Genomic DNA, 27591 nt, shown 5'->3' with positions numbered 1-27591 from the left:
AATGTTAAGATTATGAGTAAAATGTGCTAATTTAGATGCCGCAGTAGCTAAGATGATATTGTTATTTCTGTTAAAACATATTTATTTTTAGGTAACAATATGAATAAGTATTAACACATATTTAAAGTCGTAAAATAATTGATTAAAGGTCGCAAAAGATTTCTAGTCTATTTGTATTTTAATTGAATCATTTCCGGTACTTTTATTTATCACAATAAGAATTTTAATTTTATGAAAATAAATTTGCTGTCTAAAGTTAATAAAATCGCTGCTTGCTGCACTATCATTATTTGTCGACTAAAAATGGAATTTGATTTGCATAGATTATTTGTGGTTGTGAAAACGCTATTATTAATGTTGCTTTCACTACATATTTTCCAAAAGTAGAGAATTTAAAATGTAAATCATAAAGAATGTTTAATATAATTTGTATTTGTTTATATGAAATAAAATTGCTTTAATTATTATATAGAATGAGTTTGACCTAACTTGCCAAAGGAAAGAAGATGATAGAAGAGGCCATGTGGGTCATAAGAAATTGGAGCAACGATGTTCTATCTCTTACATTCTGCAAATTACCTTTTGCAAATTGCTTATTTGTGCATTATTTTATTTGCAGGTTTGTCAGAAATTTTTTCAATTAGAATTTTTTATCGATTGATAGCATAATCACTTCATCTGCCTTAATTTGCAAATGGTAAGATTAATGACATTGTTGTTATTATGTTTTATAACTCTTCTATGGACATTTCTATCACCTTCTCTCGTTTGGTAGATTAAGTCAAATTCATCCTATATATGAAATAATATTGCTTTATACACTATGTAAAAAGATTGATGAAATTTTTTTCACTTTCAAGTTACGTTTCATTATTGAATTTACAATAGGTTTTTAAAAGTGAAATCTGAATCCCATAAGAATCGATTACAGAGTAAAAAGTAACTTAATAAAGGTTATTAGACTTCAATATTTAATACTAGATATATGTTTCCTCAGTGTGAAATTTTAATTACGTGTCTTTTGTTGATAGTGACAATGAGCTATTTGAATTTCTCTTGAAATTCTTTAATAAAGAATTCCAATTTTTATTGAGCTTTTAGAAAATTATTTTGATGTTTCTTTATTTTAAACATATTCAACATTTATCAGGTTTTTATTTTTATTATCTATTTTCTTTTTAAAACATAGGTTGTTTTCACAGACGAAACAAAATGCATTGCTATTAAATTCATATTATTTCAAAGATGCGATAAAATAAATTTTGTAATTTTAGTTTCAGTGTTAAATGTATTTATTTTAAAAAATCAAGGGAAGTATGGAGGATTCTTACATTAAAGTAAATTTTGCACTACACTATCATAATGTAAAAGAACAGCGTACTAACCTTGATCTCAGTAAATTATTTACAGATTCAAGATTAATCAGATTATGAACTACTTTGGTGGGAAAAAAATATGATTTCAAGGATTTCAGCAATTATTTTTTTGAACCGATCATTTTGATTTCAAACATTAAAATACTTTTTTTAACATTTTTTTCTGGTTTCATTTTCAGTCTTATTTCAAATGTAATTTTAACCTTTAATAGTTTTTTTATTCATATCATAATGAACTGTATATTTATTATAATTATCAAAATTATGAACCTTATGTTCTCGTATTTTAGGTTGAATGTATGATTTATAAATATCAAACGCTGATATTGATCCCTCATTTTAACACTCAGGATTGAAATTCCATTTTCATATTTTCAAGAAATTCTCTTCACACCTGTTTCTAATTATTTAATTACGGATATAATTTCACTTGGTTCAGTTTTAGAAAAATATTTTAAGAAAAATGCATTTATTTCTAAATGTAATGAAATCGTAATTGAAAAGTTTCTTAAAGACTGGTGTTTATTTTTTTTACAGGTAAATGTTTGTAATTTAATTCAAAATATTTTTGCTTTATAATGGATTATTTTCAAACAACAAAAATTCAGAACTTAATTTTTCAAAAACTATAAGTGCATTTTTTAAAACTTTTTGTTATCAAAATACTTACTCCAGTAAAAGGATTTTTCTAAAAAATTAATAGGTTGAAAAGATATTTTAAACATTGAATAAATTTAAAAATGCTTAATAAACTAATTAGGAAAATCATTATTCTTATGTACGTATCACTTGAACTTAATTAATTTTTAAACATATTTTTATTGAAAATTTTGAATACGAATGATTAAACAATTTTTTTTATTTTACTAAACTGATAACATATGAGTTCACATGCCACATTTTTTATTGCCTCGAATTTATATAAATTTAAGTTTAATCGTTTAAAAATTAATTAAAATTTAACTTTTATAATATTTGTAAATATATTTTTAAACTGTAAGAAAATTATACATGTAAATTTTTAAAACTTTTTATTCATATGATTCTGAAGAAAGTTTTAAGGGAAAATGAAGGAAATATTTGGAAAAAAAATTAATTAGCTCCTAGATGATAACTGAAAAAATTTTTTATGTTAAATGCATGCAGTATAATTAGGGATTGCAATACCGGACCAAAATTTCAATACCGGTAATCGGTATTTTTTAGATCTTAATACCGGTATTAGAAATTTTAGAAAAATAGAGAAAGCAAGGTGTTTCTTTGTTTTATTTGCCAGTTTTATAAGAGAGTGTAAATATCACAAAAAATAATATGGAACTTATAAATTATAACAGTATATAAAGAATCACAAAAAAGTAAAGGAACAACTTATTTATTTAAATCACAAAAAAAGTGTACATATTCAGTCTATGGTACTATTATAAATTTTTGAAATGTGATCTTAAAAAGCATGATGCATCAATTGTAATGTCATTAAAGCTGAAAAGTAATTTTGTGTAAAAATTACCAGCTGTAGAAAACGCTCTTTCGGCCTCTTCGCTAGTTGGTGATACTGTTAGCAATACGCGATATACTTTTTCCAAGTATTTACCTCTAAATCCCTCATCTTCAAATAAATCAATTTCTCGTCGGATATAGCTGATTTTTGTATAGTATTTTGGTTCGTTGAATTTTTTTTTATTTATCGCTAATTCTAATTTTTGTTCAAGAGACAATTCCTTTTCACTATCGACATTAGTGTCATCATAATCTTCGATAACTGAACCGAATTCTTCTGAATGTGAATAGGTTTGTGGGTAAAAAATTTTAAGAAAATTTACTGTAAACTTGATCAGATTTGAATTGGTTATTTTCTTTTCTTCTTTTTCATTTTCATTTTTAAAATCATAATAATTATGTAAATACTGTAAGACATTTTTTTTATTTCGGTATGCCTTTCTTCTGTGCGATTTTTCAATGTAATATATAGTTCTTCAGATAGTGATGTGTGTTGTTCTTTCATTGACTGCAACATGAAATTTATTGTTGCATTATCTGTTAATAAATTAGAATCTCTCTGACATAATGTCTCAATGGTCAGTTTTACTGGAAGTAGAGCTGATACAGTTCTGGATATTAAGTCGAATTCACTATCTGAAAAATTAATTTACAAGTTTACGTCGATTATTGCTTTTTGGATTGGATTTGTCAGTTTCAAAAAACGTTCCATCATTAAGAGTAAATTGTTCCGTCTGTGTCTTCGCCTAAAAAATGTAAACATTATCTCACATAGGACATTTCTGATAAGGAAAAATTCGTTCTTGTTTAATAGAATCTTGTCTGAGTATATAATATCATTTTGTTTAACAGAATATTCTCCCTCAGTTGCTCCATCAATAATATAATACATTATTTTGTGTGATGCTTTAAATTTTTAAAGCTACATAGTCTGAAATGCAAAGATTTCTTATAGTTTAAAATAGTTTTATGGTAAATATGGTTTGGAATAGCAATGCAAATTCATATGTTTGTATTGCGAAATCCTTAAAAAATGGTTGTGCTTTTAAAAGCAGCGGAAAGAATAATTAAATACAAAATAACGTTTGTAATTATTCCTTATATCTAAATTTACTACTTGCTATTAAAGAACAATAATATTTTTTCTATCTTTTAATATTTATAATTTATTTAATTCTAAATGCTAATGTGTATTTTAACATAACATTCATAAAGCTGGATACCATCTGTAAATTGCTTGATGCACTCTATGATTTTGTGCGGTCTGCAAGTATGATGCAAAAATCTTTTAAAATGCTCTGAATGGGAGACATTTGGCCATAGAGCTACTGCATTTGACCTGTAGTTTCTTCTTGCTTTGTATGTACTTATTAAAAAAAAGATTCTTTTTCAGAATGTTAATTAAATATAATTCAAAATTTCAGCATCTTTTTTCAATAGCTATGAAGAATAGTATCATTTTTAAAACATTTGTATACCATTTTCGAAATAAAATAAATTAAGGTGGAATTTAATAATTTTCTTCAGTGAAATTAATTTAATTTCGGTTTAAAAATTTAATTTAAATTTATGTTAAATACATTTATAATTACTTGATATTAAAGATTTGCTTTATGTAGGCAATGAATTTAATTTAATTATCTATTAAATTAAAGAAATACTCTTTTAATTTAAAAAAAGTAATAAAAGACACAGAAATTTAAACGGATTGATTGAAAAATTCCCAATCGACTACCCTAACTTGCCTCAAAGAATTGTATATTTATCCCAAAATGCAATAATAATTATTCGTTTTTAATTTTTTTCTTTTTATATATATTTTTAATTATATATTTTTATAAAATTTAATAATTTGTTTCATTCTTTTTGTATCAAATGTTTACTTGCTAAAATTACCTTTTTATTTCCTTAATTTGAAATCGTTCTCATTTAATAAAGGTTTATCTTTCAATGAAAACTTCAATGCCATTTTTCAAAACTTTTTAGAATAAATTGCATGAAATTTCTGAATTTTTAAGGAAAAAATAAAGATTTTTTTTTCGATTTAATAGAATTAGTTCGAAGTTATACAGAAGAAATAAATATGACTATGGCATTTTTTATTTCCTTTTTAATATTTCTTCTACACACATTTCAAAACGCAATATCAATAAAAAAATTATTACGATATTTGAACGATTAATTCAAAACCAATTACAATTTATGAAAATTTGTCTTATAACTGAAATATTCGATGTGAAAACTCAATGTTCCTATTCATTCCTATAATTTTCATGGAAATGAAAGGATATGAATTAACTTCATATAAGAAATTTCATAGTGCTAGCCACATATGAAAAATGTTCATTAGATTGTCTCCTGCTGAATCTAATGCAATTTTGTGAGTTTAATAAAAATAAAAGAAACCTCAAATAATTCTTGTATTATGGTTTTGGATGAAGAGAGAAACGATGGACGTAGAATCAGGTGACATTAATAAGAATGGTTGGCGCCAACTTTGGGATCGATGGCAGACGAACCGGAAGACGAATGAGAGCTAAAAAAAATCTTGAAAAAGTAAAATCAAGACATGTGGAGACAAAAGGCTTGTCCATTTTCTGTCTACCATCGATCGGGTTGCTCCAACCAACCCGAGAGAGATCAACTCCTCCAAAGTTATCATGCTGCTTGGAATTTTACAAGATTGAATTTACTTATATTTATCAGTTTCATCTGTTCATCAGAAATTCATAGCGTTTCATTCAAATTCAAGAGGATGTAATGTAAAAGTTTAAGTGCAGTGGATATGAAAGTTCGCTTGAATTTCCGATTATTTGTTTGTTCGTTTTTTCAAATTAAAAATAATTACTTAAAAATACTAAAAATTTGGTTCATATTATATATTAATGCTAAAGGAATTACTTCTGTGCACGGAAGGGATGAATTACAAATTGAGTAAGATTTTAGTTGAGAGATATTTGAAAAGACTGCAGATTTACAGATTTTTTTTTTAAATTTCCATTGCTTTTTGCAAAATAAGAAATACTGAATGTTTTGCAATTCCTTCATACTATTAATGTAAAAACTTCTAAAAAAATGAAAAATAGTAAATTTCTGGAATCACTATTGGTTTGAATGCATTTCAACTAGTAACCGTAGATCCTTTATCGTGAGTGTAGAATCCTTTTAATCCTCTTCCGCATATTTTACCTAAGATTTCCAAAATTAAAAATATAATTTGATTCCTTTTCTATTTGCATTTTATTTTTGTTGATTTTAATGATATATAGAATACATAAATAGAACATCTGAACCTAATTATACTCATAAGCAAAATAATTTGGCTTCTTTAATAGTCCAATAAAAATTTTAAAGATCGCTTAATTGGAGAATAATAAATACTTTATATTTATCTATTATGTTAAAAATTTTATATGTACATAGCAAACTCTAAATAAAGTGATTTAATTCAAGTGCAATTTTTCACGTACAAAGTTATTATTTAGTTATTCTCAAAATTATTCTCAAGCAATACTGATTAGTATCTAGAATAAATATGCTATTGTTTAGTGTATGTTTATGAATGCAACTATGAAATTATTTTGTTCCATAAAGTAAAAAGCAAAAATTTTTTAAGATTATGTTTTTTATCTACAAATTTCATGAATTGGGAATTATCACTACGTTTGAATTAGTGCAGTATTATTTTTCGGGTAGATATGTTTGTTAGTTTTCCATAATCTACTGAGATTAACATGTGTTGGAGCTGTAAACTGTTACTCTTTGTACTTTAAATCCTAACTACATTATGTATCATGGATCATTGATGTGAGATATATGATGTTAATTATCATGATCTTTCTCAGGTTATAACGCTATGCCATGGAACAACACGAATGAATATGCGAATTATGAAAATAATGATTCTATAAATATAAAATAACTAGTTGAATTATGAAGTATGAATTATGAATCTGTGTATTATGAAGCAGGAAAGAAAATTTTAAATAAAATGTCGTGTAAAAAGTGTAACATTAAATTTATAACTTTGACTAAACTTTTGAGTTGTCTCAGAAAGAGACATTCAACAATTATATATTTTAAGAACTATGGGTTGATGAAGAATAAAGTTCCTAGTATAGCTTATTTGCAGAGACCAATGAAAAAATTCGACCGGTCAAAAACAACTGCAACAGAGAATTTGAAGCTACTTATTACAAGAGACGCTTCAAAATTATCCCTTAGTAAATGAGAAAATATAGATTTATTGATGACAACAGCTTTCAAACTTAACAATGTTGAAATCTTCTTTAAAATCGTCGAAGGCACACGTGTCTTTTTCCTTCTCAATGCAATTGAAGAAGAATGAAACAGGACTAAAAACAATAAGCAGTATGATCCAAGATACACGAAAATATGATCCAAGGTATGAGACAATTTTATACTATGAATCACTATGCATGCAATTATATATATATTTCTTTTTTTAATTAACCCTTATCGTACTATTTTATAAATAGTGAAAACCGAAATTAAAAAGATATACTTATAGCTAAACTATTAATAATACAAATAAAATGAAAAATAAAACTATTAATTTTTTAGTCGCTTAGTAGAAAAATTTATGTGTAATTTTGAATTAAATTTTAATGAACTATTTTATACAAACATCACGATGCGTAGTTGGAAAAAAATATTAATAATAATTTTTTTCAATGCGTGATTGAAAAAAAATATTTCTGTTTTCTCTGCTTTTAATTTTAATCAAATGTAACTTAATTTATAATTTCGCATGTTATTTCCCTACCAGTGATAAAAAAAAAGTTTGTTCTTGGCTTCTTTAATATTCTTTTTTCTATTTTTGTTGTAAGATAGAATTTATTTATGACTGATTCATTATAAAGACAATAAATCATGTAAAATATATCTCAATAGAATGTTATATAATTTACAATGTCTTTATAGTTTCCATTCTATTGAATATCAGTATTTATTTATTTTAGTTATAATGAATTGATGCTTACACATTGCTTACTCTGATTTAATTCAATTAAAGTCTTCTAATCCCGTTACCGAAAGTTTCTACCAGCAGAAACTAAAATAAAAAGAGATATTACTTCAAGGTAAAAGAAAATCATAAATAAAAAATTAGTGCATTTGTATATAGTATATATATAAGTCCTCTTCTGTATTCTTTGTTAATTTTTTTTATTTAATTACTATTTATAAAAACTTCGGCAATATTTTAAAATATTTTTTTGCATAGGTAAATAATATTAATGGCATAGCTTGAATTTTAGAGAAAAAAAATTTATTTTGAGGCCCTGAAACACATAATCAAGGGCATTTAAACACTATGAAAGTGAAGATTTCTAAAATTCAACTAAATAAGCTTCATATATTAAACAATTTGTTTTTATTTTTAAAAACTCCGAAAAAGTGCACTCTAACAGATATATTAAAGAATTAGCTCAAATTATATTTTACACTGAAATAATTGAAATTTTTTTTTAAAATTTAGTTGAAAATTAATTTTTTAAATTCATACTTTATTTCTTTGAATATTATATGAATGTATTATTACTTTTGCTGTTTAATAAGTAAAGTTATAACTTTTTTAGATTGTTTGGAAATATGGTATGATTTTCTTGCTTTTTGATTATTTTTAATTCATGTCTTTCAATTAAGCTGAAAAATGCCATTGTGAGATAAAAAATTTTATTACTAAACACATATTAGAAAGTTATTTTATGTATTAATCTTTAAGCATTTTTAATCTTTTTATTTTCCCTTAGTACTACAAACATATGACGGTTAAAAATTGCAAAACTCTGAAATTTAGAAATATGTATCGAGAAATGCAAACCAAATAAGCAGTCTTAAATACATCTTTATACAAAAGTTTTATTTTTCTTTAGCGTCATGGTACTATAATACAAATGTTAACTCTTATCGACAAATTTTTTCATTGACAAGAGATAATAATCATCACAGTCGTTTTAATACCACTTAAACCAGGGAGAAAGTTGTTATTTTTATAAGCTCAGCTGATTTTCTGCTTCTTCCCTGCAAATCTGTTAAATGTACAAAGTTTATCACAAATATTTTTAACGTCACACAACGTATAGTAACTATACTGTCCGAAGTTGAAAGTGGTTTTTCCAACTTCTTGAATGGCTGGTGAAAGCTGCTTCAACAATGTCCACCATATGTTGTTGAACACAATTAAGATTCGATGATCCTTTATCACAATTGATTAGAAGAAAAGTTTTGCATTTAAAAAGGACGGACTTTAATATAAAAAAACCTATTAATGCGAAATTCATCCAGAAGCAAAGATAAAAAAAATGCTAAGCTGCGAATAATAGCCTGCTTCAGAAATAATACATTGCAAAAAAAGTAATAAATTGAAGATAGTTAAAATAGTTAATTGATGATCGTTAATTATTAATATTATTAAAATTCATAAAAATTCATCTGACTATAGAGTATTTGAGATAGATATTTGATTTGAGATAGCCTTCTACATACTAGAAATATTCTTTTAATTAAAAAATTTTGACATTCACATTATTATTTATGAATTTTACAATGATTTATCAATCTAGTAAACTAAATGTATAATTAATAACTTAATTTTTAAAGCAAATTAATTTTCTTAAATAAACACAATTTAAAATAGTAAACGTCTTGTGGATAAATTTAGATATTTATCACTATATAATTTTTCATAATAGTTTTTTATTTATTTAAAATAATTAATTCGTTGATTAATTATTTGTCGTAATAAAGTTAAGGAATAGAAAAATATCTAAAAGGATGTTTTTACGAAGATGTTTGATGATTTAAGAAAGAAAAAGTTACCTATTTTAAATTGTGATAAGACTGAAGCTAAGAAAGATACGTACATTCAAATACTTGAACCACTGGCAGTGACTAAATTCCAGCTGGCGCTATCGGAAGACCGGCTTCAGAATGCACCCCAACCACCTCTGTCAAAAAGAAAGACCAGCCAGGGCGAAAACTCTAATTAAGTACAGCCACATTCATCAACAATCATTTTCGGAAGATCCGTCTTGATTATGTTGAGATCTGTATCAAAATATATGAGAGACATAGAAGATAGTCTAGTAGGAGCACAACAAGGATGTATGGAAGCGTATGGGTTGCGATTGCGGTATTCTTCTATTATGTGTGTATGGAAATTGTGATAGGAAAATCCTCTTCTTCCAACACAACTTCCCATACAAAAATTTGCGTAATATCCCTTTGGAGCTATAATCCAGTCTCCCCAACCTAGTTCTTTAAAATTCACATAGAGATTTTGCCGACAGCAATAAGTTGGATTTTCACCACATGTCCTGGCATGCCTGCGACTCCTTCTTTGCTCATTCGCATCTGTTGCTATGGCTAAGAAAGGCCTCAGATTAAGCAACTGATGTTCATGCCCTCCGTGACGAATTCTTCGGGCTGTTGTAGTAGCTGTGACATGATTAGAAGCAGGATCATCATCGTTGAATAAAACCATTTCAAGCTTGGAATTACAGCCAGTGCAATCAACGAGTAAGGTTAATTTATTTCGATTATCACTTCCAGACAGCCATTGTTGAACCACTTCACCAACATCTAAACGTCTCCAACCCGCATGAGCAGTACCTTGGTGATATGAAGTTACATGAGACAACTGTTCTGTACTGTTTCCAACTCGAAAAGCATAGAGAGTGACATGTTTATTTCTAAGCTGAGCTCTGCCTTCAACTGGTAAAGATGGAGAATAACGTAACTGAATCCATAATGTAGCAGCAGTCACTCGTAATTTGTTGTTCAAATATTCATGTGGATAGAAGTCTAGAAGATAATGACCATTCAAACTCTGACCTAAGGAAGAAAAAAATAGAATGTTTTATGATTCTTCACCAACAAATCCATCAAAATAAAATTTTCTGCATTCGCAATTTCGAGGAAATAGTCCAATTTTCATAATTTGTCAAAATTTCTATGTCCAGGCCACGGCAAACACGGTATAGTGTATCGAATAAGAAGTGAGAAAACGGAAAAGAGATAGTGTGAGAAAATATTCTGAGATTATAGAGTTTTAGAAAGGAATTTGGAAATTTAGTATTTTCATTCCATCGGAAAAAGTATAGCCGAGAACTTTAAAAATTAAAGTTATATTTAAAAAGTTATATTAAAAATTAAAGTTATATTATTAAAGCCGAAGTTCGAATGAATAGAAAATTATTTTCTGAATATAACAAATCTGAATTGATTACATACATATAACAATGAATATGCCCAAATGGAGTACTTCGATTTACATGTGAAGAATAAGAACAAATAAAAATCAAGATTTTCACTGACAGCCCTAAAAAGTTTGACTTACAAGCCCTAAAATCAAATGAAGGCTCCAAAATTAAAACCCGACAGTGAAAGAGATTAAAAAGAAGTGTTGCTCATTAAAACAAAAAGAAAAAAAGAAAATAAATATTAAAAATAGGGATATTTTTTTTTCAAATTATAAAGTTCAATAAAAAATTTTCTCAATCATTAAATAGTATCATAATGAATATATTTTAAAAGGAATGAACCTTTTAAAAACTACTAACTTGTTTTTATGCATAAAAATTTGAGAGTTAATCAAAAATAACTACGAGAATAAAATTCGTTTTCTCATTGATGTTTATAAATAATGTTTTATAATGATGTTTTCTAATGTTTTATAATAAATGCAGATCAGAGGCACAACATCCCGGTAAAAGGTGCAATACTATGCTGTAAGTTTTACTTGTAAGGTTATTGAAAAAAAAATATTTAAAAATGCTAAATCTGAAAATTTTGGTTTATTAAAATATGTAATAAATACAAAACTAAGAAGATCATTCCGATCAACATTCACAATATAATTGTAACTGTACATACTAAGCTAATAAAAAATTAATATTTAAAATAGATCAAAAGTACAATATTCTCCCCTGTTTTATAAAAAGAATTCATTTAAAATGAGGATAATAAGTTAAAAGAAAAGCAATATTGTCTAATACAATAATAACTTCTGGCGAAAGAAACCTCAATAATAATTCACCGAAACGTGGTAATTCTAATATTAAATGTTAATAATCAAAATGTAGGAATGAAGTTAATTCTTTTTTAAGAAGTAAATATGCATGAAAAAGGTATCATATTTATAATTAAGTGTTGCAGTTCAAGCGATAATTAAGTTCCTTGTTTGGTGAAAAAAACCACACTTTCTTACATACATATATATATTTATTTAATTTTAGAAGGAAGTAGAATGATTCTAAATATAGAAAGACGTCAAGGATATCGCTATTTTCTTTTGTGCATACGCATGTAGATCTGTCTACCCAGCAAGGGCTTTTACTCAACAGGCAAAATGCCCCAACGAAGATCGCCGACATCATTTGAATTCAAAGTAAATGAAAGGTAATCATCCCAGTTTTCTTTAGTGCTGTTAATTATCCGTAATTTAACTTCAGTCTCTTTGTTGGTCAGCATTGCTATTTATCGAATCCTGAAGGAATTGAAGTGTATAATAAAATTTACATGAGCGTTTTATAAACAAATAACAAAAAATTTCTTGACATATATTTCATAAATGTACTGAATTATCTTGGAACATTTAATTGCTCAAAATATATTTTTCTGATAGAATTCTCCTTAATAATAAAACAAAAATAATAAAAAATATTATAAATTCCAAAAAAATTTAAAAAAATGTATGTCGGTAATTACACTCGCTATGAAAATATCTATATCACATTAGAATAATCATGATTGGGAAATAACCATTATACAAATATCTATAAAACATTTTTTGGATTTAATTCTGCATTCAGTTTATTTAAGAGTTAACTTTTAAGCATAAACTGATTCACCATTATAGTCAGATTTGTTTTGTGGTAGTAAATTTTAATTTTTGATTATTTCAAAAACTCATTTTTATGCGAAGCAAATTTACAATGTAATTTATTATCTTCGAAATGATAAAACTTGCATGGTTAATAAATGAATTCATTATAAAAAAACATGCTCTTCCCAGTTTTAATCTTTGTCTATCATGCACAGCTAATATATTTTATTTCTCAATGAATTAAATTAATTAGTAAATCGATTTTTGTCATTTTTTAAAAATTGAAATACCTGAGCCATATACTCGGCTTTCTTATTCCAGATCAATAATGCTTACAAGAGTAACGTTGAGAGTGTAGCTTCTGGGTTATATTGTATAGTTCCTGGCTTATACTATATGGTTATTGGTATTTTCATCACCAAAATCAGAAATTTTTCTTTTTGGCTTCATAAACGGTAGCGTATAATTAGATTGAAGCATTAGTTATTTTATTAGTTACTTCTTGTGAATTTCAACATTTATATATAGATTGAACCTGAAGCAATTAACTTACGCTCTCTACCCATCAATGGCAAACGCCACCTGCCGTAGGAATCGTCCTCCTTCCCTTCCTGTAATGGAAGCTGTTACATTAATAAATTAGTCTAAGGGAAAAAGCAATGTTTAATGTACTCTGCAGAACGTGATTATACTCTCATATAAATTGTAGGCTTGCTTTTCATTTCATACGTCCATTTTAAATAGAAAAAAAAATGTCAGAGTTTGGAAAATTCGGCCTCAATTACCCTAATATGTTTTGTGTATTTAAACATTTTACTATACATAAACGCACTAGCTCAAATTGATCCTTTTTATAATGTGAGAAAATATTCGTGGTGTTTTTTTTTTTGCTTTGCATTCTAAATAGTTTCTTTTTTTCATTTCATTATAATTTAACAACTTTTCTTTTAGATAGTTTTATTACGGGAAATGAAAGTAAACATTTATTTTTAATAAAATTCATTACTTGAAAAATTTTGACAGTTAATTCGTTTTAAATTATATTTTAATTAGTCCTAAAAAACAAGAGATTGTTGTAAAACTTGAGTTTTTCAAGTAATAACTTACCAAAATTTGCTAGTAGATTTAGTATGGTTAAGATCTAACTGTCATTTCGAAATTTAATATTTCATTTCAGAAGCAGACATCGAAAAATGTAATTTTTTAGATTACATTTAATTACATTAATTTCAACCTTCACTGAATTTTTATTTTCCAAATTAAAATTCTAAATTATCATAATCAAATTTGTATTTAAACAAGAGCTGCAATTTTAAATATAAAAACATTCTATATTAATAGTTTAACAGCCAACAAAGCGATATTTTATGCGATTAGGATAGTATTGTGACCAAATAGGGTTAGTTGTGTATCTATACTAATAATAAAGATGAATGTGTATGTATGTGTGTGTGTGGTACATGTATACCTTGGAGGGTAAAAATGTCCTTTGGGAGCGATTTTCATTAAAATTTTAATCAATATAAAAAAGTTTTTCGTTCGTCCGCAATAACAATTGTTACCGTTTTACACCGTTTCAAAATTTTAAAAAATAATTTCCAACGATGGATTACATTGTTGTCCTGAAATTCAGACCATTTTCATTATTTGATCCAGTATTAAATCACTTAATTTTCTTCCATCGTGAGAAAACTAAAGTAGAAAGGTTTTTCTTAATATCTACATAGTATACAAGACTAATAAAAAAAGTCAAGTTACATTACGGGAATTTCGGAAGATAGATGAATCGTGACATTTATATTTTTAATAGTCTTATGAAGTAATGAAATTGGTTTCCCATTTGAAAGATTCATATACACAATAAACAGAAATTAAGTAAGACAATTAAAATAACACAGCTTTAAAGTTTGACTGCTTAACAGAATCAAGGGCATGAAGTTATGTTAAAAAGATTTAAATAACATTAAATATAAAAAATAATCAACTGATTGTTAAAGATAACTAGTAAGGAATAATTTTTTGCCAAGCTGAATATTAACATGAAAAACATGTAAAAAAAAAGAGCAAACTGAAGGATTTTTTTATTTAATCTAGGCTGTATATCATTTAAGAATTAAAAATTGAGAAATATCTGAAATTTTAATTTATACATTTTTTTTTCTTATTTAAAGTTAGTTTATAAGAATCCACTCTTCTTTTTATCGCTACGCGTGCTAAATAAAATTTAATAAAGTCTTAAGTAATAAAAATAATAATTTAACAAAATATAGCTTACATTTTTTTTTACTAAATTACTTATACCATTCTTATAATGCTCAGTAAATTTCAATTAAGTGTTTTTGTGCATTAAATTCGGTAAATATTCTTGTTTGAAATATTAAAAAAAAATGTATTTTTTTCCTATATAAGTACGAAATTAAATTCTCTCTTAATTCATAAAAGTAATCAGATATTAATTTAAATATGACTTGAAATTTCATGAATCTCAGGAATGTAACAAAATAAAAGAATAATTCTTAAATTTACTACACAATTATTCATATGAAATTTAATATTGCATAAACGGCAATATAGTGAATCATCCTATTACAAAAAATATTGATAAATGATAATATATAAAAAATATTGATTGGCAGTTGCCCTAGTAATATTAGGAAATTTGGTGTTAAAATTATTCTTAAAATATTTTCTGTAATATCAAATCAAAAGGATATATCAAAAGGAAATGAGACAGCAATTGATTGCTTGTAGCATATAACATATTCATAAATCTTCTCATAAGTGCCTTAAATCTGAAAGCGCAAAGCAAATTTCTATGCTGTCTGTTATTTATTGTATAATATTCAGCAAGCAATTTCATTTGACCAACAAAAATTATCGCTTTAACATCTAGATGCTATAAGTCTATAAGTAAGGAAAAACAAAAATTGTCATAGTATCAAATACAACATTTCAAATGGCTTTTAAAAAGTTTTAATAAAACTTTAAAAAATATTTGTTTAATAATCATAAAAAAAAAATTCAATTCCAGTCATACATTTTTTTAGTGAAATTTGACCTTATTTTTTTTACTAATTTATTTAAGAATAATAATATGCAATACCTTCTGTTTCTTATCTGGGATCGATAAGCTAAGGACATAAGCAATGAAATGCTCTTCTTTTTCATTAGACTATCATTATATACAACATTCACTATAACAACATTCATAGATCTTTCAAAAAATTATTCACAAAATTATTTTAAAATAAGAGATATCGATAACAATTTTTCAAGTTAATATATGATTTTTTCTTTTTTAAATCAAGGAAAATGTGAATTTCATATTTTAGATTTAAAATCCTTCATATAATCGTATGAAATAAAATAATAGTGTTTTAAATGCGTAATATCAGAAACTTGACATCAACAAACAATTACACAATAACATTTCGCAACTAATTGTTAATAAATTATTTTTCTGAATAATTTAAATTACATAATTTAAGTTCAAGTATGTATTAAATTATATGTATTGGAAATTTGGAAACAACAAAAAATTCCCAAATTTTTCGGTATAAAAATATTGCTGCAGAAATAGTAATGTCCAGCAAATTCGATAACAGATAGCATCATTTTATTACTTAAGAAAAACACGAACCACTGGTAGCAAACACAGCCAAAACGTATACAAAGATAGCACCAGAAAAAATCGATAACACGCACGCAGATAGTAAACCATTATTAAACAAAAGTAACAGTGCAGCTAAAAAGCTTTCTCCGCTATCAACAATCTAAAGCAACTATTCAGTAGATTGACTCGCTTTAATTCTCTCACGCGTTTACTTAGTTCCAGTAATAGGGTATGGAATTTTCCAGAATGATCCACAAATCTCAGTTACTACTGCAGATATCGCCTTAATTCTTATATTTTCTATAACCCTCATTTTTATCTCCAAATAATTACCAAGTTTATCGCCAAGGCTAAAGTCATTGACTATTGATAATTTTTTTTTAAATTTTAAATTTTTTTTAATTAATTAAAAAAATAAGAAAATTTCTGGAGTTTTTCGGCGAAAACTTCCGAAAATATTATAATGTAAAAATGATTTTTACATCAACTTAATATTCTAAAACTATCTCTTAACTGATAGCAATTTTTTGCCGTATAAATATCTTTTCTGTATTTAACTTTAAAAAAAAATACTTCAGGCATATTTTCCAACAAGAGTCTTAAGATTTCTGAGAAAATATTAAAGGTATCTCGAATGATAATACAAAAACATAAAAGATGTAAATGATAATTCAAAAACTTTGTTAGAACACCAAAGTTATTGATAAAAATTTAAATATGTAGATATTTTTTTCGTTTTTGTTTTGCTATGCAAATTATTATCCTGTCATTTACTCAGATCATTATTGGCAAAACAAATTTTGAGAAAGAATCAATATATATTTAATTAAATCTGGGAAGAATCTTAAAAAATGTATATTTATATTTAGAATACCATTAATATGAAGAAAAATGCTAAATTTTATATAGTTTTAGCTTAGAAATTATGTTAGATTCTTAAAACGTTAACTATTTTTTACTAATTTTAGTAAAGTTGATGGGAAATACGAGAAATGTATAGTAAAATGAACAGAACGCAGAAAACTTTTAAAATAGTATGAGTTATATGTCTATCAATATTTGGAGCTTAAAAAATGTTTTGCTGAAGAAGCCGTAAAGACCTAATTATATAAAATATTTAATTAAAAAATTTATCAACTATTAATCCTTGCTAAGCAGCTAGTCGTCAGAGGTAGTTCGTATTAAATAAAAATTGTTTAAATCGACACAGTGGTTGAAAAGGGAGATACTGTCTTGGTTTTTTTCTCCCATAAAGAAAATTTAATGAAGTAGTGTTTTTCTTGGGGGGGGGGGGGTTCTCTCTCGAAAATGAGGGTGAGGAGACAGGTGATCATTGACGACAGATTTAAAAATCTTGAGATTTTATCTATTAAAAAATGACCCGATTTCGACATTGTCTGGGGCTGCGGGACAGATACTTTGATTTTTAGTTATTTAAAATATATAATTTAACATTGCTTGCAATACTTTAATATATTAACAGCACTAATATTACTCTTTTTTAATGCTTTCAATATTCAGCAGAAATGCAGTCAAAAATTATACATCAGTCTTCAAAGAGAGAAAAATTTTTCAAAGCTTATCGATTCCTACTTCAGCGCAAGTGCTTATTCGTTCTACAGCTTGTAGTGGAAAAATACTTTCGAAAGAATAGCATTAATTTCTTCCTCTGCGCACATGTAGTAACGTAGCGCATATCTTCTACAACTTATTCTCCATAATTTGAAGAAGATGTTGTCCCGAATACCAACTCTTTGCTTTTTAGAAATAATGGATTTCACTACTGCCTTTAATGTAAATCTGTATCAGAAATTTTTTATATTTAAAAATTAAAAACGAGGATTGATTATTCGTAAACAACAAATTATTCAATATGTATTGCATTTTAAAATCTTTTCGTAAATAAAGATGAAATTAATAACCTTCCCTACATATGCATTCACATTAAGTGTTCCTTAATTTCTTTGTAAAATTTGTTAGGAAGTAAATACCCTTCCTATGTAAGTAAAAAGTTGCTGTAATCCTTAATCATAATGTAAAAATTTTTATAAACGAGTATAAAAGAGGAAAAAAAAATCGAGAATATTTATTTTTAGCTAAAAATTAACTGAAAATTAGTAATTTCTCCTTTAAAAATTTTATACAAGTTATTATTTTATATTAAACAATAATTAAAACTTCCAAAATTGATTAGAAAAAGCAAAATTTGAATTAAGCCTGAATACATTGATGATATGATATATAAGATAACTTACAGATTCCCATTCTTACGGTGTATATGACATCAGTGGTTATAAGCAAAAGTTTATTGCTATTTAGTTTTTAATTTTTATGGAATCACTTTCTTTTCTCTTTAAAAAAAATTTGGACAAATTAAGTTATGTAATCAAATTTGCCTTTTTTAGTTAATAATTTAAAAATAGAAAATTTGTTTATTTAAAAAAATATTGCTTACAAAATTTAAGACTACTTTTAAACACTATAAATAAGATTGATCTTTCACTCTTTAAATGCAATATAGTTACAAAGAATTAAAATTTAACAAAAAGAAAAGTAAAAACTGAAAGTTTAAGTCAGATTTCATCCTATTAGAATTCTGATAATTTAAATTGAAATAACTGACAGTTAATATTTATACATAATCAATTTAAGCTTAAAATTTTATGATCAATAAGAGTAAATCATGGAAGTTAAGTTCATTTTAATTTAGTAGAATTCCCGTAAATCAGCCATATTTGACTAAATATAGATTATTTTAAATAAGAATGACTAAACAATCACTTTTTAAATTAAATATCTTGTTTAGTAATTTTTAAAAATTATGCTTGGAAATAATATACAACTTTTTTTTATAGAAATAGAATTATAATAAAATTTAAATGTAGACCCTTCAATAAGAGTAAATTATAAAGTTGACACTAAAAAATTGCATTAAATTATTTTTTTTGGGGGGGGAGAAATATAATCATAAATGTAAATGAAAACAAATCTTTAACTCAGTTCATTTAATCCAAATAGCTTTAATAAATAAAAATGCTTTTCACCTTCTCTCTGATAAGAATCTCTATAAGTTAAAATCTTAAATTTAAAGCTACCTTTTGAGGCATCCGCTTAGAAAAGGTAATTCAGGCAATCCTTTCCCACAAACAATCAGCCGATACCGTTAAACATTCGACTGCTTGCGCATCGAAAAGATTACCTGAAAGGAACGAATCAATAATTTAGAATTTGTTTTCATAACATTTATAATGCATTATTTTATATTCAAATGTAATAAACATAAAAATGTATCTTAAAGAAAATGCAAATTGATTTAAATTTTCAACATTAGGAATCTACAGTAGACTCCCAATTATCCGCGGGTAGGTTATCCGCGGTGCGGATTATCCGCGCCTACCGCACAAAGGTTTTTTTTGACTGATTTTTTCAAAAAGGTGCAGTTTTACAGTTATGCTTTTGTAATTATATAATACATTACAGTATTAAAACAGTACATATGTATTAATTTTTCTTGTATCCTTGACGCATCTCGTAAATACAAAGCACTTTTCTTTTTTCAGTAACAAAATGCATTTTAGGTTGGTTTGAGTGATATACTAAGCGTTAGTTAAACATTTCTTGCTGTTTATTTTAAGTTTTATTGTACATAAAACGATTTTTCAAAGTTGGAATGACTGTTTTCTCTTTGGCTATACCCGTTTTTAGCTTTTTTCGGATTATCCGCGATTTTTGTTATCCGCGGCGGCCGCGCCACCCAATTCCGCGGATAATCGGGAGTGTACTGTATTTCAAATTCCCAACGAAATATTTCTCACTTACTAGTAAAAATTTAGATTTCTCATCTGCATAGCTGATTTTAAAATATGTATATATTTATTGCATGGAAACAATAGTAAACTCTTACATTTAAGCTAAAACTAATCACAAGTGAATGGTAAAATATTATACTTCAGATTAGATTTGGGCAATTGTCCTCTATGACCAGCTGATTTGTCCAAGAATAATTCAGATTATTTATATATATTTTATTTATAAATATTTTTTCAGATTACATTAAAGTATTAAATATTATTCATATCTATAATAGTTTCTAAAATAAGTTTGGTAGTTACTATAATTCGGTATATCCAGATTAACAACATATTGAAGAAAAATCATTTATAATATTCTTTTAAATAATGGAAAATCCTCATTATATAGCACTCTATGTGTGGAAAAAATCCATTCCTGTATAATTACAAACACCAAGTTGATTTCCAATGAAAAAAGTTATTATAGGGTTTTTTCAGTGATTATTAATATTTTCTATGATTATATTTTGTGAATTAATGAAATAAGTGAAGCATTTTTCGGATAATATTAAGTTAATATTGCCGTTTATTCAGGAATAAAATTTAAGAAATATGAGAGAATTGGAATTTCTCAATTCATGAGATTTGTAATAAATTTCATTTATAAAAAGCATAACCCATAAACTAAATAATTATAAAATTTATATTTCTGCGTGAATTTCTTTCTTTAACTAAATTAACGTTATTTTGAGAATTTTAAAAGTTTAACTCTTATTTATATATTGAAATTTGATTGTATAAATAATTACTGTGTTGTCATTTTATGGATGATATATATATTTTAGAGTTCAATTTCCGCGTGACTCTGAATTACCCTTTATTTATTACATGAGTGTATTACACATTTTTGACATTTTAATACGACCTAAAATATAATATTTTAATAGTTTTTTTCTATTACGTTAAAGTGTATCTTCAAACGATGAACTCTCAAAAGAATTCTAAATAAGGATACTGATTTTATACTCGACTTACAATCATATATATGACAGAAAAATATGCAAATTAACATATTTTTGAACAGTTTTTTTGTTTGATGTATCTGTAATTTTTCTTACAATAAGGCAATAATTGAAGGGTTTGCTGCAAAAAGGATGTAGTTAAAATTAGGGTAATTTGGAGTTACATGTGCTATCATGTTATAAAATAAAAACTTGTCCGTTTGGTACAAGAAAGATATAGCTCCAATCATTAGTTCTCGCGATAACTCAAGCGATGGAGCTGTTTGTCTCATTAGTTTGTTGCGATATAGAGGTAGCTCCTGGTGCTACCGTTGGTTTTCTGCAATCTTGAATAATTGGAGCTACCTCCTTTTTGCAGCAAAACCCTTCAATTATCAGAAAAATAGCAAACCGTCGCATTTGAAAAGACTGAAATATTTAAATGAAAAAAAAAATCTTTGGATTGCCAAAGGCATGCTTAGGTTATGTAACTAATTGCCATATTGAGCCCATTCAGCTGGAAATTTTAGAAATTCACCAGGTTATAAAATCTTTGATCAAATAGCGATTAATCAATCTTTTCTAATTTTCAAATATGTAATGGCACAAAATGATTTTTATACTTTTAAAAAAAATCAAATATGTATTTCTTTTCCAGTTATATTAATTTATATGGTGTACATTTTTTTAAGTTTGACACATTTTTAAAATTATCCTTTAGATGATTTGCTGCAATATCTTTCATTGTTATTGTGAAAGTGAAAACAGTTTCAGTTTTTCCTCAAACACGTGTTTTTTTATCTGCTAAAAATTTATATAAAAGTTATTTTCAGTTTTGCATACTGAATTGAAAAAAAAAATCCGTAATGTTTTTAATTTTGATACAAGGATATTCTTTTTATAATTTTGTAAAATTAAAAAGATAACTCTTAAATATACTATTTGTAACATTAAATTCCTTCTTGAAATAAAATGTGGTGCAATTTACATTGCCGTGTTAATTTTTAGTCCAATTTTTTTTCGTTATTTCAAATTAAGGTACGAAACTTTTATTAATGCCATTTTATTTGCCATTGAATGAAAAACAACTTTAAAAAATTATTTTTTCCATTAGTGTTTTGTTTGATCAATTTATAAATGCTATCTTCATCCACTTTTTTTATTAGCTGCATGACAATTTTAATAGAAATTAAAATAATGTGTTCAAATTAACTAATCAGATTAATCAGAATTAATATTATTGAAATTATATTATTAATATTCCATTATACGAATACTTTTAACATATTGGCATATTGGGCAAACCAGTTGTCCGCCGAAGGTGCTTACTTTTTAAAATAAATTTATACCCTTAATTTTATAAACGAAAATTTTAGATGGAAATATTTTCTATTTATAATTAAATTAGCAATGGGTAATTATTGCTGTTATTATTTATTTATTTGCATTTTCTTTTACATTGTATATATATAGCGTTGTAATTTAAAATAAATTTAACTTTCTTTTAACTATTTAAGCTTAATGTAAAGTATCATGGGACAAGTTAAATGATTTGGGATATATCAATGGTCTCCATCGAGATTTAAATTAAGCATCTCGAGTGAAAATTTTACAACAGTTTCATTAGGTAAAATTATCTATCAAAACAAGAATATATAAAAAAAGTTTTCTTTTACCTCCAATTTCAAAAACTTTCTTTACTTTTAATTTTAAATTTACAGAAATTTTTTTAGTAAAGGTAAAAACTTCGATAATTTCTTAAATAACTTTAACTTTGAAAATTTAGCGAGATATTAAAAATACAAGTTAGGTGAATTTTCAATAATTTTTCTGATAATGTTTTTAATTAAATTTTAATAATTAAATAAAATTCAGTTACAATTGTCGCTTTTGAAGGCAGTACGTTTAATTTAAATACAAATATTTTCAGGAAATAGCTAAAAATTAACACCAAGTGAAAACATATCACTCTTTAAATGAGTAGTTCTTCTGGTTCAGTGTTTGTTTCCAATTATAGTTCAAAATTTTGTATTATTTATCCTGTTTTGAAATAAAGAAATTAGAGTTTCCTTTTTTCTGCATATTTCCTTCAAATTTTCCCGAAATAGTTAATGTAGTTAAGTATTCGCACTGACTGTACACGTATTTGAATACATCACCTATCTACCAGACGGAATTCTGCTTCGATTTGCATCAAATTTCCTTTGTCACGAAGTACCGTGATATTATATATGCTTTCTAATGCCGTGCCAGACTATTTATTAGAGAAAGGAATAGGAAAAAAATGACGTCTGTTTATGAAATCCGTTTTTATGCTCGATTAAGAGCAAATTTAACGCTGCATTCAATGTATTCAGGTGACTTTATCAGTTTCTGCATGGGTCGTTAAGGATCCTCCATTCCGTGACTTCCCGAATTCTGCCTCAAACAGAAAATAAATTTCACACTTCTACTTTCCAGGGAAAACTCAAAAATTGCTTCTAGAAAGTTGTAGAGACAGAATGCGAATGCTTCCTGCTTATTGAAATTCCATACAGCTTCTTATTTTAAAATTAATTTGGTTATTATAATTTCCATTCTTTTTAAGATATTTTCTTAAAGACTACAAAATTGCTCATTGTTTTAATGAATGCATAATTTGCCTTTTTGCCAATTTATCTTTAAAAAAATGTAGGAAATGCCTATGTGTATTTCTTTTTCTCACTGTACCGGCCAGATCAATTGACATACAGTTCCAAACTTGGCTTATATAACTTTGGAGAGTTGGAGTATTCCACCCAGAAAGAGTTTTAGAAATTTTAATTAATTAATAATTGAATGGAATTTTGATATTTTCCTCTGATAATTTCCAAAAATATTACAGCACAAAGATAATTTTTATATCGACTTAAAATTTTAAAAAATATCTTTTCATCGATGCTAATTTCTTGCAGAATAAATTTTCTATTTTTAATTAATTTTCAAAAAAACTGTTATAAGCGTGTTTTATTATCATATTTAATTGTTGAAGTAATACTCATATTGTTTCCAATGTTACTACTAACATTTCCACTTAGTTCATCTTATTTTTTAACGTTCTGTTGGTATTAGTTAGAGTTTAGCTTCAGAATCAATCAACAAAATGTTTTCAAAGTACACACTTTTTTTTAAATACGGATCTTTCCTTTGATTGGATGTATTAAGGTATGGATAAAAAAAATAAGGAAATACGTGGTATAATAATACGTGGTATAATAAATATAACGGTTATAGATTTCTAAAATAATCTGAATTATCTGTCTATCAAAATTTGAAATTTAAAAAAATAATTCGCTGAGAAAGGTATTAAGAACAAGTTTTGCAAGATATGTTATTAAAAATTTTAGAACCAATAATAGCAGTGAACCATTTGGTCAGCACAAGTGGTAAGTTAGCAATAATTCCAAAAAATATGAATTAAATACTTTTTTTTAAAAAAATAATTAATATATTTTAATAATTGCAATATTATTTTGATAAATGCCAGAAAAATGTAATTTTACGAAGAAATTGCATATGGTTATTTGTATAATGATATAATAATTTAAAGCAATGCAACGAATTTAGATTAGTAAAATGTTATTGTTTATATGTTTATTTTAATATTGAATTGCTAGGTATAAAGAATTTTACATTTGAAATACGTCGAATAAAATGATAAACTTGGAAAAAAAACCTTTCAAATTCAATAAGCAAAGCAAGCATTCGATGTTGTATTTATTTTATTCACTTTTGATCTTTTTTTTTTAATAAATCAGTTAATTTTTAGATGCATTTCAAATAAATCTATTTTCATTTCCTTTTCCATCCCTGTTATTTGCATGCGTTGTAAATTGAAATATGCCTAAGTATTGATTTCAAGATCTTTTCAATACCTTCCTTACAAAAAAAAAATGAACAAAATGTACAATATAAATAACGTTTACCTAAAGGTATCTTGAAATTGCATTATCAAAAAATAGATGTTTATCTATTCAACTTTCATTTACAATGGATTAAAAAATTATTTATAAACAGTGGAATAACATCATTCGCATTTCAGGGAAACCCAACGACGATGTAGATGTGTGATTCAACTCATTAGCTAAAGATAGAATATGATGAGAGTAAAGTTTCAAAACAAAGATATAAGGAAAAAAAAATGCATTTTACCAGCAAATTTGAAACATTGTTAAATGTCATCGCTGTTGATATCATTGTATACTTTCACCTTTTTGAAAAACGGACTAGAATTTTGACACATAGACGCATCTTTACTTTTACTTTATTAGGAAGTCCTAAATTCTACTTCACTTTTCACTTAAAAAAAAAAAAAAAGATAGCCCAAACCTCCTATATCCTATGGTCAGACATTTTCTCAGATCATTTTTTGGAGTTTTCCATGGCATTAAAGGAGGAATTATGTAATAATTTGCCTCTGACGCTTACTTATGGATTAATTACTGATTATAATTTGTTAAAAAGCTAATTAATCAATTTATTCAAATTTTGTTTTAAAATCAGGGAAGAAAAAAAAAATGGAGTTTTTTTTTTGGAGTTTTCCATGACATTAAAGGAGGAATTATGTAATAATTTGCCTCTAATGCTTACTTATGGATTAATTACTGATTATAATTTGTGAAAAAAAAGAAATTGCTAAAAAGCCAATTAATCAATTTATTCCAATTTTGTTTTAAAATCAGCGGGGAAAATAATTGAACACTGAATTCTCAGTGCAAGTTTTGAAAATATCTACATTGAATTCAATAATTATTTGTGGTAACCTTGGGGATAGAACTAATGCCAAATTGTGCACACTTGTCTTAAAAATTAATCATATTGTGCAATATCTAGTAAAAATTTTGATTATGCAAACAATCGAATTAAATTTATTTTTTGTATTTGTCTTGACGCATTTATTAGCTGCGGGATCATAGGGTTGAAGAATCTAAACCAGTTTTCATCAACGATTGACCATGGTTGTAAGCTTGATACACGTTAAATCTACTAAAACTGATTTAGCGCATACCAGGCTATAATGGGTCAAAGATCTTCAGCCGAAATAGTGTAGAAGTTTCGAGAAAGATTACTAACTCATGTATTATCTTAATCATCTAACAATGGTTTAAACGTATTTCCAACAATAGTGCTTATATAAACTGAAAATAAGATTTTAATTAAATTAACTAAATTTTAATTTGTCCGCTTACTAATGTTTTAATGAAAGTGGAAGTTTTGAAACAAGGATGGCTATTCAGTAATCGTCCTTGTCGTTTGACCTCTTTTCAAAAGTATGATGTCCCACCCAAAACAATACTCATGTAATATCAAACTGGTTACGGTATAACTAAAATTAAACCACATATTGATCAATGCTGGAGCAATATCTTTAAGTTTGTTTTATTTTCATTTTAAAAATAGCTAATAATGCTAAATAGCTCAATATAACTGAATGTATTTAATTAATTGCATGCTATTTTGCTTTTTTATTTTGTAATTAGATGACACCATGAGTTTCAGGTATTTGCTGTATTACTGAACCAATTTAAGAACCCATACAATATTTAAGGTACTTGTGGAATTTGATTAATATTTGTATTGAATGATAGCATCTTTGAATAAGTTAATTTCAGTTTTTAAGTTTAAAAAATGATAATTAGATGCATTGACACGATGACCACAAGTTAAATCAAATTTCCAAATCCATAAGGTTTCATTCCTTATTTGTATTATAATGCTGTATTTTATAATTTCCGAAACAAAAGTTATTGTAAAATGTATTAAAACGTAAATATGATACGGAAGCCAGTTCTTTTTTTAAAGCTCTCGTGAGACATAAAAATACAATATAGAACAAAATGAATCAAGGGTTATGTGGAAACATGATTACTTTTCGACATAACTGCCATTAGGATTCAGGCATTTGTCATGTCAAAAAGCCAGCTATTTGATATCCTCTTCGAAGAATGTTGCTGCCTCTGAGTGATTTGTGATGGACTTGAACATCTTTTTGAAGATCCTAATTATCTACTAGCTATGATCTTTTAACCGGTACTTCAATTCATGGAGATGAAAATCATTCGACTCTAAGCTGCATTCTCGATGAAGGAGTAGGTGTGCCGCAATAGAAGATTTTATTTAATGAGGTGATCATAGGGTTCGAAAGAACGGAAGAGTTGAAAACTCAGGTAACGAACTGACCAACAAGGGTTCCAAAATTGGGAGTTTGTCAGAATGTTTCTGGTATTTAGATAAAGGATTTCATTTTTAAGACAATGCGGATTTTTTGCAAATTATTCGTAACTTTTTTTCGATGTGTAAAAACTTTGATCAATATCGAATAAATAGATGACATTTAAAATTTTAATTTGTCTTAAGAATTTATACTGCTCTAATTTAATAGAAATAACTTATTATGGTTTCTATTTCTTTTTACATAGAAGATTATTAAATTTCTGAACCAACA

At 26.1% G+C, this 27591-nt stretch overlaps 1 protein-coding gene across 1 annotated transcript in view; it reads right to left on the bottom strand.

Annotated features, from left to right (window-relative positions):
* Window positions 1–9525: 9525 nt before the first annotated feature.
* Window positions 9526–27591, bottom strand: part of LOC129976646 (inhibin beta B chain-like) — a 37372-nt gene continuing 19306 nt past the window's right edge. The window contains exon 2 of the mRNA XM_056090327.1: window positions 9526–10730. Within this exon, the coding sequence (XP_055946302.1) occupies window positions 9883–10730 (848 nt within the window). The 3' untranslated portion in view covers window positions 9526–9882. The remainder of the gene's footprint in view (window positions 10731–27591) is intronic.

Source organism: Argiope bruennichi, chromosome 7 (assembly GCF_947563725.1).
Source record: "Argiope bruennichi chromosome 7, qqArgBrue1.1, whole genome shotgun sequence".
Taxonomy (NCBI): Eukaryota; Metazoa; Arthropoda; class Arachnida; order Araneae; family Araneidae; genus Argiope; species Argiope bruennichi.
Note: the sequence above shows the minus strand (reverse complement) of the source record. Positions and strands in the feature narration are given on the sequence as shown.